The sequence below is a fragment of the Phalaenopsis equestris genome, unplaced genomic scaffold (genome assembly GCF_001263595.1).
Source record: "Phalaenopsis equestris unplaced genomic scaffold, ASM126359v1 Scaffold000112, whole genome shotgun sequence".
NCBI classification, from domain to species: Eukaryota; Viridiplantae; Streptophyta; class Magnoliopsida; order Asparagales; family Orchidaceae; genus Phalaenopsis; species Phalaenopsis equestris.
This window is the reverse complement of record NW_018164554.1, coordinates 136,996-150,807: the sequence shown is the minus strand read 5'-3', so window position 1 is coordinate 150,807 and position 13,812 is coordinate 136,996. Positions and strand designations below refer to the sequence as shown.

Sequence of the window (13,812 nt, the reverse complement as noted above, 5' to 3'; positions counted from 1 at the left end):
GATGTAATTAACTATAGGGGCTTGCCTCTATAGGGAACTTGGAACCCAGGTAAAATAAACCTTATTTAATCTTTGTATTAAATAGGGGAATTTGTCGGTCATATATAAAAGGTTCGCAGACCAAACGGATGTCATAAATCTCTTAGTTTGCAAGATTGGGTCTATCGCTGAGGTCTACACTTATCTCTCGGGAAGGTGTAGTATTCGCGGTATCAGGCACGATTATGCAAACTATCAGACTAATGAGATCCATTTGGTCTCATTTTTCAAAAATTAAAACATACTACTTTTAAAACTCAAACTATATATCTTTTATACTTAAATTAAATCTCAAAAATTATTTTCATATATCATATTTTTCAAATAAATCTAATCAATCGAAAAAGTTGACCGACATTATACTCTATATTTAGAAATTTATGAATTGTATGAGTGATCTTAGGAATCACTATTTATTTTCTTCTATATTAGGGTAGTTAGTTGAATAGTATATTTCTCCTTAATTAGGGAGATTAGCTATCTTTTTTGTCCCTAGTTAAAACTCTTTAAATAGCTGTACATTAATATAGAAAAGTGATTCAGCCCTCTTATATTTTTTTCAATGTTTTTCATGTATTTTATGGGAAAACACATGTTTTCATGAATCTTTTACCTCTTACCAACATGCGGTTATGTTCAATAGGTAAAATACTGTTTGACAAATTGTTGTGCTTACAAAAAATGAAGTGATGTGATCCTTCTGAGCATTAGAACAGATAGACTTTTTCATCAAAATGATACCTTTAAGAACTTTGCCTTTCTCACCAAAATAGTTTAATGCACTTTGACTCTACTCACTACTTAAAATAAATATACATCATCAATAGATAGAAATAAGCTGGAAAATAACTAAAACATTGTGCTAGATATCCATGGAGATTCCAATATGTGCATAAGGTGCACTAACATAGAAATGATACAATCAAATATTAGAAATAAAAAAATAATAAAACAATTAGATATCTCACATTAGAGCTAGCTCCCCAAAGGATGATAGCTTTTCAGCTGTATATCGGTGCAGAACTTTGGTGACAACCTCCATCCCTTCGTCCTATTGTAAACAAATTTTGACAGGTAAGAGTTGGGTAGGTTCTGCTAATCAAAACATGCTAACAAACTGCACTAACTCACTAAATTGAATGAATAAACCGTTTAGCTCATTAACAATAATTAGTTCCAATGTTAAGTTACAGAACTGATGTTACACATAAATAAGTCAATAAGTAGCCAATAACTTGAGATTCGGACACAGCAAACAGTTGATAAAAAAAAGTCATGTAGTGCTCTTGACTCTCATATGTATCTTTCAAAAATTGTAAAGCATTAGTGATTTCACGCTTAAAAGACTAAATATCGTTATTATATTTTCATACAAATCTTATTAATCAAGAATATTACTCATGAAACCTCACAGTAGGCCTTTGCTGATCAATCTTTTCAATGGCTCTTAGTTCCTGCGACTTCTAGCAGTTTCTATCAAATCAGCTAAACCCATGGTTCTCCCAAAACAAGAAGAAGATAGGACCCTCTTGTTGTCTCAGGTTAATAGCATGGAGCCAACTTACTCTGTACAGCACGTGGCAGACCTATGCTGCAAACCGGTAGACTGTAAAGCAGGTTGATTTTTGCAATCTTATCTGTTCAGGACCCGTGGTCTCTTGAGAACATACTTTTTGTGCTCCAGTTGTAGATTCTTTTTATATCCTAAGTAGGTTGGATGTGGGGATTACCTTGTTGTTGTGACTAGACTTTGGTGAATATCTATATCATTTTCAGTTTCTTCTGATATCTAATGTTGGCAACTTCTATAGGTTTTTTTTATCAGCGAAGAGGGATTTTAAGTGATTCAGCACAACAAAAAAAGATCCAAATTTATTTTCTCTCTCAATAGTATTTTATTCTGTGTGGCTAATGAAATGCAGAATTATCATTGCTGTAAATTGAAGTTTATGATTATAATATGTAAACTTTAGTAGTTACGAATGATATTAGATGGATTTTATTATTGTAGAAGGAACTAAGAAATCATGAAGCATGCATATGCATGGGCCCTGCAAATGGTCAGCCAAGTAAAGAAATGCAGGGAGGTTATCCCTCCAAAGTAGAAAAATCAATTCAATGAAGGATCAAAATAAATGAGAACAGGTAATAAAAGGCAAGTGTAGTACAAGACAATAACAAGTTGTTTGCTAGGTGATAACAACATTTAAATTATTATTTTAATTTTTTTATGTTGAACATTCATTAAAGCTTATTGAAAGTTAGTTGAGATGGATTCGGAGTAAAAATGTTAATTTGTATGTGAGCTGGTCTTTTAGTCCAAGTAGAAGACAACTATGCCACATCATCAATACCACCCCATATATCAATTCATCTAAAGCCCAAATTAAAGCAAGCATGCCCATCCCCATTTTTGTAGTTTCCAGCATCAAGTTTCATCTTCCAAGAAAATCATTCAACTGAGTCAATCCTTGAATTTCTAAACTGGAGTTATAAAGGGAGACTACAACTAGTTCCAAGATGCATTCATTAGTTTGACAAAAGCTTTGAATTTATTGTGTTATTTTATATTCATCTTATATAAAACTTCTAAATATCAAGAAATCTATTAAATAAGAAGCTTTTCATGAAATAAAAATCAGATTGGACAAGTCATTCTTCCAATTTGGAAAGGTTAGATGATTACTGGGAACAACACCTCTTTAATGAAAAGTTTATCATTATCATTTTCCTTTTATTTTATGTGGTTTCTTTGTGTTAGTTGCTTTCTGACATATCCCTCAACTTTTCTGAAACTTCTCTCTAAGTTTCAACAATTTCTTACCTTATTCTTCCCAATTCAAAGTAGCTAGCCAAAGTTTATTTCAATCTAGCCATATTAACTTCCTTTGATTTCACATACTAAAACTTTCACATCAGTGCCGCTAGAACTCTTCCATCATTTTCTTAGCATCCTCGGGTATTCATAGAATACATATACCCATATATCCCCATCTAATACCCTCTTAAGCACCACACAAAATCAGCCGATAGATATCAGCCCAAAACCTCACTACCCAAAAGTAGATTTCAAGCGCCATTGGATCTCAGCCTTCCAAACCTCAAATTATTCCATTGGGTTCTTTTACATTCTTTACAACAAAAACAACAACAACAAGCCTTTATCCCACTAAGAAGGGTCGGCTACATGAATCATTTTTCTCCATTGTGTCCTATTGAGCGTCATATTTTCATTTAATTCTAATAGAATAAGATCATTTTTTATAAAATATGTCCAAGTCTTTTTAGGTCTACCTCTGTTTTTCTTAGGATAAGTTGAATCTAAACATCTACTATTCTAATCGGATCATCAGATGGTTGACGTTTAATGTGGCCAAACTATCTAAGATGATCCCCTCTAATCCTATCTGCAACTTGAGCTACACCAACCATTTCACGGATAGATTAGTTTCGCATTTAGGCTCTAAGTGTCAAGCCACTCATCCACCTAAGCATTCTCTTCTCAGCAACACCTAACTTTGTTTTATACTTCTCTTTTAAAGGCAAATATTATGCACCATAAAGCATTGCGGGTCTCACCACCATCTTATAAAATTTTCCTTTGAGTCTAACAGGTAGTTTACTATCACACAATAGGCCTGCTGCATCCCTCCACTTCATCCAACCAACCTGAATTCTACAAATAACATCACCATCAATATCAGAATCACTTTGAACAAAACACCCAAAATTACTTTGAACAATAGACCCGAGATATTCAAAACGTTCACGTCTTTTAATGATTTGATCACCCATAGTTACACCTCTGCCACTAGAGCTACTACTCCTAAAATTACATTCAATGTATTCAGTTTTAGATCTACTCAAGTGAAGGCCTTTAGACTCCATTGTAAATCTCCATAATTCAAGTTTTTTTCCCAAAATACTCCTCTAGTCTTATCCACAAGAAGGATATCATTAGGAAAAAGTATACACAATGGTACATCCTCAAGTATACGTCCAGTAAGAGCATCCATGACTAAAGGAAACAAGAAATGAGCTTAAAACCGATCCTTGATGTAATCCAACTGAAATAGGAAAATGCTTGGTCAATCCTCCTTCTGTTCGAACACAAGTAACAACTCTAGTATATATATGTTTAATGACTTGAATAAAAGTCATATCAACTCTTCTGTTTTCTAGAACTCTCCAAAGAACTCTTTGGAACCTTATCATAAGCTTTTTCTAAATCAGTAAGAAAAAAACACAAGCTACAAGTGACCTATCACCAGTCCAAAAACACCAAATAAAATTACTACCTCAATCCTTCAGTCGAAAATCCACTATATATTCTCCATCGACACATCAAAGACACTTCCACATTCTAAGGAACGTTCACAAGTGGTTCAAATCACAGGCTACAAGTGACCAATCACCAGCCCAACTCCACAATAAATGGCACCACTTCTCCACAAGCATCCACAATGCTCTAAAACCTCCATCAACTACCTCTTCCATGAATTTCATTCCTAATCATATAGTGATATATAAATCATGAAAAACATAGAAATAATAATAATAATAATTAATAGGGCAAGCCTGTCTAGTGGTGCTACAATGAATCAATTCAAAAAAGATTCACAAATTAAAGAATATTCTCAATTCTTAAGAAAAACCACCAAGATAAAACTATCTTACTCAAAAAATTATGATTCTAATTTTTATGCATTCCGTGCCTCACTAGTTCTTACACTTCTCGGATCATAGAGTCAATGGTTATTGGCCACATAACAAACATTGACAATATATTTAAATTTACAAATCCTCTCCCGATGATAGAAAAATAAAAATTGTAAATTGATCTTTAACAACCGTTGCGGGACAAGGAAATATTTTAATTTCTCTCAACTTAATATTTAATAATATATTACATGTCCCACACCACACAGTAAACATTTTATTTATCCACATTTATCGAAGATCATAACTGTAAATTTATTTTTTAAACCAATTATTGTATTAATCAGTATCTCACCGCTAAAAAGATGAATGGGTGAACTAGAGAAAATGTTTGGTTATAATTTCTTGAAGATTGCGATTAGCTATCATACTGTTGAATCCAAATATGTATATAGAGCATTGGACGGACGAGAGAGATAGAGAGGGAGATTAAAAGAGTATTAAGAGCACAATAACATAAGTTTTGAGTGAGCAAATTCAATAGTTCTTTATTGAGGAATGACCCCTTATTTATAGATCCCGAGGGTGTTAATTATAAAATTACATGTCCGTCCACATTTTAATGGAGACGCTATAAGTTATTATGACACCTCACATTTGTTACTGACTCCGACACCTTTTCATATTTGTAACTGATGTTAGCACCATTTTGTATTCATAACTGTTTAAGAAAGAAATTCAATGGTCTGTTAATCTTGTTGCTCAATCAGTTGAAAACATTTGGTCGGCTGAAAACCTTTAGTTGGCCGACACATCCTCTCAGCTAAAAGTTCATCGGTCGACCCTCTTAATGAAATCCCGATAGAGAACCTCCTGGCGTAAGAGTGAACTTAAAACGTCAGGCAGAGGGCGTCTAATTGTAATTTGGCGGGCAGCTCACCTTGGACAAGACGTCTTATTAAAAGATTAGAAAGGTATTCAGCAAGGTGATCTTTGGAGATCTTTGTGAAGAGTCCCAGAATCAGTTGAGGGAGCTAGTTACAAATTTGTCCCTCGGATTAGATGCTACATATTCTTTCGTTCAATTTGTGCTTTCGTTTGGTCAGCTAGTAGTTTCGACCAAAAGAAACAATGTCTGGTGTTTTCATCTTTCAACTATCCTGATGCAATCATTCGTTGTTCACAAGTGAGATCTATTGAATTTTCTTGATATTCGTGCAATCATATTTTGATGTACACATACCCTTTCACCTCTCTCACCACTGACATCATCTAGAGACACTATTATAGATTAGGACATACTTTTTCTAAAAATTCTCTTTCCATAAATATAGACATTAAACATTTTGATAGTCAAACCTACAAATTTACTAAACATCATCGTATTTTGCTTCCTAAAAGTAACACCAGATTCTAGTCATTTAGTATTCTTATATCTAAAGAGCCTCGAAAATCCTCAATATATTTGGAGTCACGGGTTCTGTCATGTTTATTAATAAATATACTCAAGCGACGTGCATATATTTAATTAAACAAAAAATTGGTGTTAGAACTATTGTCATAAAAAAGAATCAATTTAACTCTAATATAATTTTTTTCTAGAATGATAATGCTCGTGAATATTATAATCACTCATTAGCATCCTTCTAGAGAGAGGGAATTATCACAAATCTTTATGCATTGATACTCGCCAGTAAAAATGAAGTGGCAAAAAGGAAAAATTATTTCTTTTTAAAGATGGCTAGGTCACTTCTACATAATCAAATGCCAAAATAAAATTGCGAAGAAGCTGCTCTAATAACAACTTAATTAATTGAATGCCCACTAGAATAAATGATTCAAAATGAACACTATGTTATTTGGTAGAAATTTTTTCTATTAACAAATTCTAAAAGATCCCTATTAAAATTTTAAAATGCATTGCTTATATTCATATATAAATACCATAGAGAAAACTTTGATCGAAGAGCTCTCAATATGTATTCATTGGATATTCTGCCATAAAAAGTAGGTACAAGTGTTATCATCCATCCACCAAAAAATTTCTTATGCCGATGGATGTCACTTCTAATGAAACACAACTTCTTCACTCAAACTCATATTCAAAGGGAGAATTCCCAACTTGATAATAAATTTAATGATATTATTTATCTCGATATTTCTATATCCTAGAATCTAATAAATATAAGTCTTATAGTAGCCAAACCCCTTAGGTCTATAAAAAAAAAACAAGCCCAGCAAAAATCTCCAACATTATTAAAAAGTGTGAACACTTTAGTATCTCGGGTCTATTGTTCAAAGTGATGGTGATATTGATAAGGATGTCATTAGTAGAATTCAAGTTGCTTGGTTGAAGTGTAGGAATGCTTTGGGCCTATTTTGTGATAGAAAAAGTACCGCTTACACTGAAAGGAATTTATAAGATGGTGGTGAGACCTGCAATGTTGTATGGAGCTGAATGTTGGACTTTAAAAGAGAAGCATAAACTAAGTTAACTGTTGTTGAGATGAGAATGATTAGGTGGATGAGTGGTTTTACACTTAGAGAGAAAATGCGAAATGAATATATTCGTGATAGGGTTGGTGTAGCTCCAGTGATGGACAAAATTAGAGAGAGTCGTCTTAGATGGTTTGGTCAAATTAAATGTCGACCATCTGATGATCTGACTAGAAGAGTAGATGTTTTAGATTCGACTTATGCTAAGAAAGACAGAGGTGGACCTAGGATGACTTGGGTATATTGTATAAAAAATTATCTTAATTTATTAGAATTAAATGAAAATATGACACTAAAAGGACGCAATGGAGAAAAAGGATTCATGTAGCTGACCCCACTTAGTGGGATAAAGGTTTTGGTGTTATTGTTGTTGTTGTTGTTATTCAATAGCAAAGCATTTATATTTAATATTACTATTATAATAAGTATGTTGTGATTAAATAAAATAACTCATTTAGTCATAAACCAACATGCATGTTAGTTTTTTCTTTTATGTTTGAATCTTATTTTTCTATTATTTATCTCATTGGGAGTAAAGCTCATCCGATTATTAAGGATAGTTTTTAGGGAAAGGAAAAGAGCAGTTGAATTCGTAATCAGAAAATCTAGTTATCTTTATAACTATTGATTGTGCAATTTTGAGGGGTAATTTAAAAAACTTTTGGCATGTATGAGTTTATATTGAAGTTGCTTAAAAGAATGTATTTTAATTTTTGATTTCTTTATATATGCTTTCAAAGTCCTATTAGTTAATGAATCTTAGAATATTAGAAAATAAAAGTTTGTTTGGTCATAACTTAGGATAACAATGGATTTTTTTGGGATAGCTTTCTACCTACCTTGCATTTCAAATCGTCATCACAGTTTTTTTTAGGAACTACTTTTTTGTTATTGTTTGAAAAATTTCATGTAAGGAACTACTTTTTTGCCATTAGATCTATTAAAGTATGGTTGGTATAAGAAAATTTTGTCTGGCTTCAAAAGATATAAATAATTCTCACTCACAAATTTCTAGAAAGTAGCTTACCTTACCAAAACTTTATAATCACCTTTATAAAAAATTACATCCCCAAACTGGTCATAATTGTCCACTCGATTCTAATGAATATAAATCAGGAAAGGAATGAACAGTCTGTCTCTAATACATCTCTATTTGACTTGAGGGGTTGATTGATGTGTAACTAGTAGCATTTTCAATTTTCAATGCCAAAGGGAAAGTTTTTGGGTATGCTTCAGGCACTTGTAGTTTTTTCGTAAATGTGATTGTAAAATTGTGATGAAGAAAATAACATTTTAGAAAGTTGTGCTGAGAATTATAAATAAATGTTAGATAGTCATTTTAATACAACCACTGCACTGTAACGAATTTGGTTGCAAAAAATAATTTTCCATCAAAAAAATTTAAAAAAATAAAACAACAAAAAGTAAGTCCTAACGTAGAGTTGTAGTGGCGGTCTAAAACACAATGTAGACAAAAAGTTGTCCCAAACTGATTCTTAGATAATTTTTCATGTAAATACACACTTTCACCAACTATTTTCCTTAACCACATAATTCTTAAAAATAAAAAAACTTTAATTTAATGCATTTTTGCCACTGCACTGCCCATTTTTTGACGATGAAATGACCATTTATCAAGAGAATATTGAAAATAAAAGGCTATGGAATTCAAAAAACAAAATTAATGAATAATTAATTTTTTTCGGGACAAAATTAAAATAAAACTTTTTATTGTGGACAAAATTAATGAACAATAAAACTCAACGGTACATACATTGCTAGAATTCACATATAAAAATTGTAAAAAAATAATTAAAAGCTTCTGCAAAACACAAGAAGAATAAATAAGAAGACGAAATTATAAGCTTTTCTTAAATAGGTGGGATAAATAATTGTGATAATGGAAATGATGGTATATACCTGATTAGCAAGGACTTCAAACTCGCCATTTGTAACAACATAAAAGCAGTCGCCCTCTCCACCCTGCATTTCATCATTTGACAAGTTATATTTAGCCACAATCTGAAAGCCAGTGAGTCATAAGTTGGATAAAGTGCAAACAAGTTTTATTTCCATTCAATGAAAGCCAATCATATGAGACCTACCTTTTCAACGACCACATCCCCAGGCTTAACTTCCACTCTTTTCATACAATCCAGCAAAACGTGGAATTGGGAGTCAGTTAGCCTTCTGAAAAGAAAATGATCACGGATAACTCTTTCAATGTGCGCCTGAAAATCATCAGAAGGCATATGAAAATCAAATAGTTATTTCTCAATTGGATCACAAACTTGCAAAAGTGCAGATAGACCTAAGCTTAGATATAGCTAGCAATACATAATTACTTCTTCTTCCCAAGTTCTCCTATGTGATAAAGAAGGAGGAAACCAATCATGATCATTCTCAAGGGAACTCTCAATTGCCTTCAACCGTGTCCGAGACAGCTCATGCCTCACACGATGATTTTTGGAATTTGAAGTTACAGGAAAGGGAGATTTGGATCCTGTTTCTTCCATAACTTGCGGAAAAGGTTTTGAAGGTGCATCAAGTGCATTTTGAACAACCTCAGCCTGTTCAGGAAGTCAAATCATCACTCTGTCAATGAAAAATCAACTTGTGCGCTGATAATAATGAATGACTACCCAAATGAATGAGAGAAACAAGGCCATACATCATTTAGCCCATTAATATGCACAACTATAATTGTAATGTCATCAGTACGTGTTTCATATTGTAGCCAAAGTCGATATGATTCAGCAACAATTGCGGCGCATGCATCATGAGGATCCTTAAACTTTGCTACCTGAGAGTTAAGAAAACATCATATGTAAGCAAGACGACTCAAAGAAGACTGAAAGCAGCCAAAAGCATGACTTCATCTCAAAGAGTATTTAATGACTATTAAATGTCATGGAGAAAATAAAAAATAATGGTGTGCCATTAATTCGACTATTCACTATGATTACCAAAATCTGAGAGATCACCAACATTTCCATATGTTAAGCACGTATGCTACACTGTCCAGGAGAAAAAAAAATCTCAAAACTCCAATTGGAGCTCCATATATTCTTCACAACATAACATCTTTCAATTGAAGGAACTTGTAGCAAGCAATTAAGAGAAATCTGGCACAACATCTTTAACTACTAATTAGACATTAAATCTGAGAGGAGCAACCTTAAGATTAAATTAAGAGAAATCTACCAAAACATATAGAACTACTAATTAAACAGAAGATCTGAGGGGAATGACCTTGAGCTGTCCGCTGGAGAAACTTTCAATGAGCAACTAAGTGAAGGTTGGCATAATTTGTTGAAACTAGTAATTAGAAGCACAGGTGCATTTTATATTTTTCAATAATATATATGCAAATCAACCAAATCTTTATCTATCCACTTAACTGTTTTGCAGATAAAAAATTCAAATTATAACTAAAGCAAATAACTAATTTAACAATGTCTAATGAGCAAAGAAAGATTATTTGTGGTTTAAAAGTAAGCTTCATGGAAGTGTTTGGATACGCATAAGCATAGCTGGAAAAAGATCCTTTGATCATAATTACCATCTCAACTACAGTTTGACTGGAGAGAAACTCAAACACTCCATCGCTAGCAATTACAAAAAAAAGGTGGTTATGTGTGAGCTCCAAAGTATAAATCTCAGGGGAAGCAACCACACCAATAGATTCAGCAATGGAATCTCCAATACTCCTTGTGAAAGCTGTGCCAGGATACATTCCACTTTGCACCCATAATCTTGGGGGGTCCCCATCATCATCTTCTTCCGTTCCCCAACACTTCACATCTGGATCCTTCAGCCCTTCTATCTGATCCAACGTCAGAACCCTTGCACCACAGTGCTTAACCCTCTCAAGCTCATCACTTCGAAAAGGAGTCTGATCAATTGAGAGGTCCATGGCAACTATTTCTTTACCTCTTCTCTCTGCAATAACTGCCCTAGAATCTCCTGCATTTGCAACATAAATTGTTCTGCCCCGAACTAAAATTGTAACAGCTGTTGTACCACTCATGCTATCATCCAACACATCAGCATGCAATTGTGAATTTGTTGCCAAGAATGCTGCATAGATTGCTTCAATAACATCAACTTGAAGCCGGCTGTTCCTGAGCAAATTTTCACATAATCTCCGTTTGACAAACTGTGAGCACTGAGCACCATACTCTCCGTGTCCATCAAAAACACCAAAGAAGTGATCATCAGGATTTGCACCAAATGGAGTGTGAATGCAAAAACTATCTTGATTTGGTTTATCCAATGCCTCTGGATAGAACCCTCTTTGAGAAAGAAATGAATACCGCAACTCATAATTCCCTAGAGGAACTCTGACTGCCTTAGACCCTTCAGGAGGAAGAAATTGTGACGAAACCCTCGAAAGCCGATTTATCCCCACATCAGAGTCCCTAGTAGTACCCAGCTCATGTAACCGACCTCCATCAGCACCATCTTCCCCACCTGAAGAACCTAAAGAATGAGCAGATTCAATCGTTGTTGCCTTCAATCCATCTTTTGATTTGACTGCTTGTCTCGGTGAATCAGGCATATGGCCAATGCATCCTTTGGAATGCAAACACCCCATCACTTGTTAAATCCAGTGGAAAAAAGCAGACAGACAAGTATTACAAGAACGCTCATATGTCTCCACCTCGATACCTGGGAAGAAGATAGCAAGAATTATACAAATAATCAATCTTATCCATAGCAGATAAAGAAAAGCCCGAGTGAGAGCTGATAGCCATTACCTTATACTTAGAGTGGCCGTAATGCCAACTCCAAACCACAGCAATTGAAGCAGTAAGCCAATTTCAAAATCTTGAGACGAAAATTAGCCCGCCAGAATAATTTTGAGACACCGAAGAACATTCTAAGATCTCAACTCCGATCACACAACACAAAATTAAATCAAAAGCGGTTCTACGATCCAAAAAACACTACATTTCTTCAAACCTGGATAAATTGACCGGACAAACCCCGCACCAGCCAGAAGATAAATTTTCATCGTGGAAGAACTAGTCAAATTTCAACGGACTTCACAGATTTCGATGAAATTTCAGAACCTTCCGCCGATTGTATGAGATGTGTTAAACCAAAATCACTTCTTCCTTTCTGAAACAGTTAAAAAGAAACACACCAACAGTAACGGAAAGCTGAAGCCGGAATCTCTGCAGAACTCTAGGCTTCAAGGTCTGTGGGAAGCGATCCCGAAGCCACTGTAAATGGAACAAAGAATGAAAGAGTAAAAACTCTTCTCTCTTTGTGTCTGCATAAAATTTCTATGCTTTTGAGGAGGATGGAGACCCGAGAAGCACCTGGATTCTAATATTCTAGTCCTCACACTTGCCCTTATCGCCCCACAGCTCATGGTGAGCCTGTTGTGTGGACTTCCGGGCCGACAAAAGGACAGATCTTTTAAGATAAAAGATTGCTAATTCTTTTTTATTCTATTAAATCTGTAAAATTTTGTTTTATACTAAATTAAGATTCGAGAGACATTTTGAGATTATTTTAGGGGCCTTTCACATACCACTCATTTAAAATAATGAATATACCATTTTAACCGCTCAAGCTTTAAGAGAAATGAATCTATCACGGGATTTAAGTTGGATGTGGGTTAAATCTTGCCAAACGGCCATTTTGGACAAACTGAAGCATAAATTTGGATTTCAGCCGTAAATTCGGGATTTACTAAATCTCGCCAATCGGCGGATTTGCGGTATTTGTAACGCATGAAAGATAAGAATGCAGGTGAGAACAATGTGATGGGTTAAATTTTGTCGAACACTTTTACTAGATTCATAGGATTTACTAAATCTATTGCCAGAAAGTTTTTGGATAGGATTTAGTAAATCTGGATTTAACGGGTTTACTAAATCTTAATAAGTTAAATCTAATCTGTTGTCAGAGAGGTCGTAAGAATAACTTTGAAACAATTTTTTTCATAATTACCACTCTCCTTTACACACGCTGAAAGCATTCAGTGAAAGTTTGAGGTGATTAAAATGTTATATTTAAAGTTTTGGGTTGTTAGGTTATTTATTTAAAATTTTGGTGGTTAAAATATTGTATTCAATAAATAGGCGATTGTCATGTAAAAACCTCTTACTTTTATTTTCTATTTTTTTTTATTTTCAATATATTTTAATTTCAAATAAAATATATTTGATATAATAAATTGACATTATTATTTTTTAAAACCCAAAAAACTAATAAGAGTTTTTTTTTGTATTTTCAAAACTTAATTTGCTTTAAAAGTTAAAAAAATAAACTAAATAAATTATTTTTTTTAAAATAAAATAAAATTAAAAACAATTAACAAAAAGTACAAAACAAAATTGATTTCAAATAAGCCTTTAATATTTAAATATTTTTTTTAAATTTAAATATTTGTTTGAGTAGTATAAAATAACTCATAATTAATAAAAATATATAATATATTTATTGTGCATAATATAACATTAATGTAGTTGAATCAAATAAAACTAACAATAGTAGCCAATAGAATAATGAAGTTAATTATTAGAAAAACTAACCATTTTAATAATAAATTCATAATCTAGACTAAAAAAGGAGCCCTTCAGTAGCTATGTATTATAATTGGGC

At 33.3% G+C, this 13,812-nt stretch overlaps 1 protein-coding gene across 2 annotated transcripts in view; it reads right to left on the bottom strand.

Annotated features, from left to right (window-relative positions):
* The window catches only part of LOC110020911 (protein phosphatase 2C and cyclic nucleotide-binding/kinase domain-containing protein), a 41,232-nt gene extending 28,648 nt beyond the window's left edge, over positions 1-12,584 (bottom strand). Inside the window, exons 1-7 of one of the 2 annotated variants that reach the window (XM_020719189.1) lie at positions 11,955-12,582; positions 10,757-11,865; positions 9,866-9,997; positions 9,540-9,764; positions 9,300-9,425; positions 9,115-9,177; positions 1,008-1,090 (exon numbers count right to left, since the gene is read on the bottom strand). In XM_020719189.1, coding sequence (XP_020574848.1) covers positions 1,008-1,090; positions 9,115-9,177; positions 9,300-9,425; positions 9,540-9,764; positions 9,866-9,997; positions 10,757-11,791 — 1,664 coding nt within the window. In that variant the 5' untranslated portion in view covers positions 11,792-11,865; positions 11,955-12,582. Of the gene's footprint in view, positions 1-1,007; positions 1,091-9,114; positions 9,178-9,299; positions 9,426-9,531; positions 9,765-9,865; positions 9,998-10,756; positions 11,866-11,954 lie in introns of those variants that run through there. The other variant, XR_002293584.1, reaches the window with a different exon arrangement.
* Between the last annotated feature and the right edge of the window lie 1,228 nt (positions 12,585-13,812).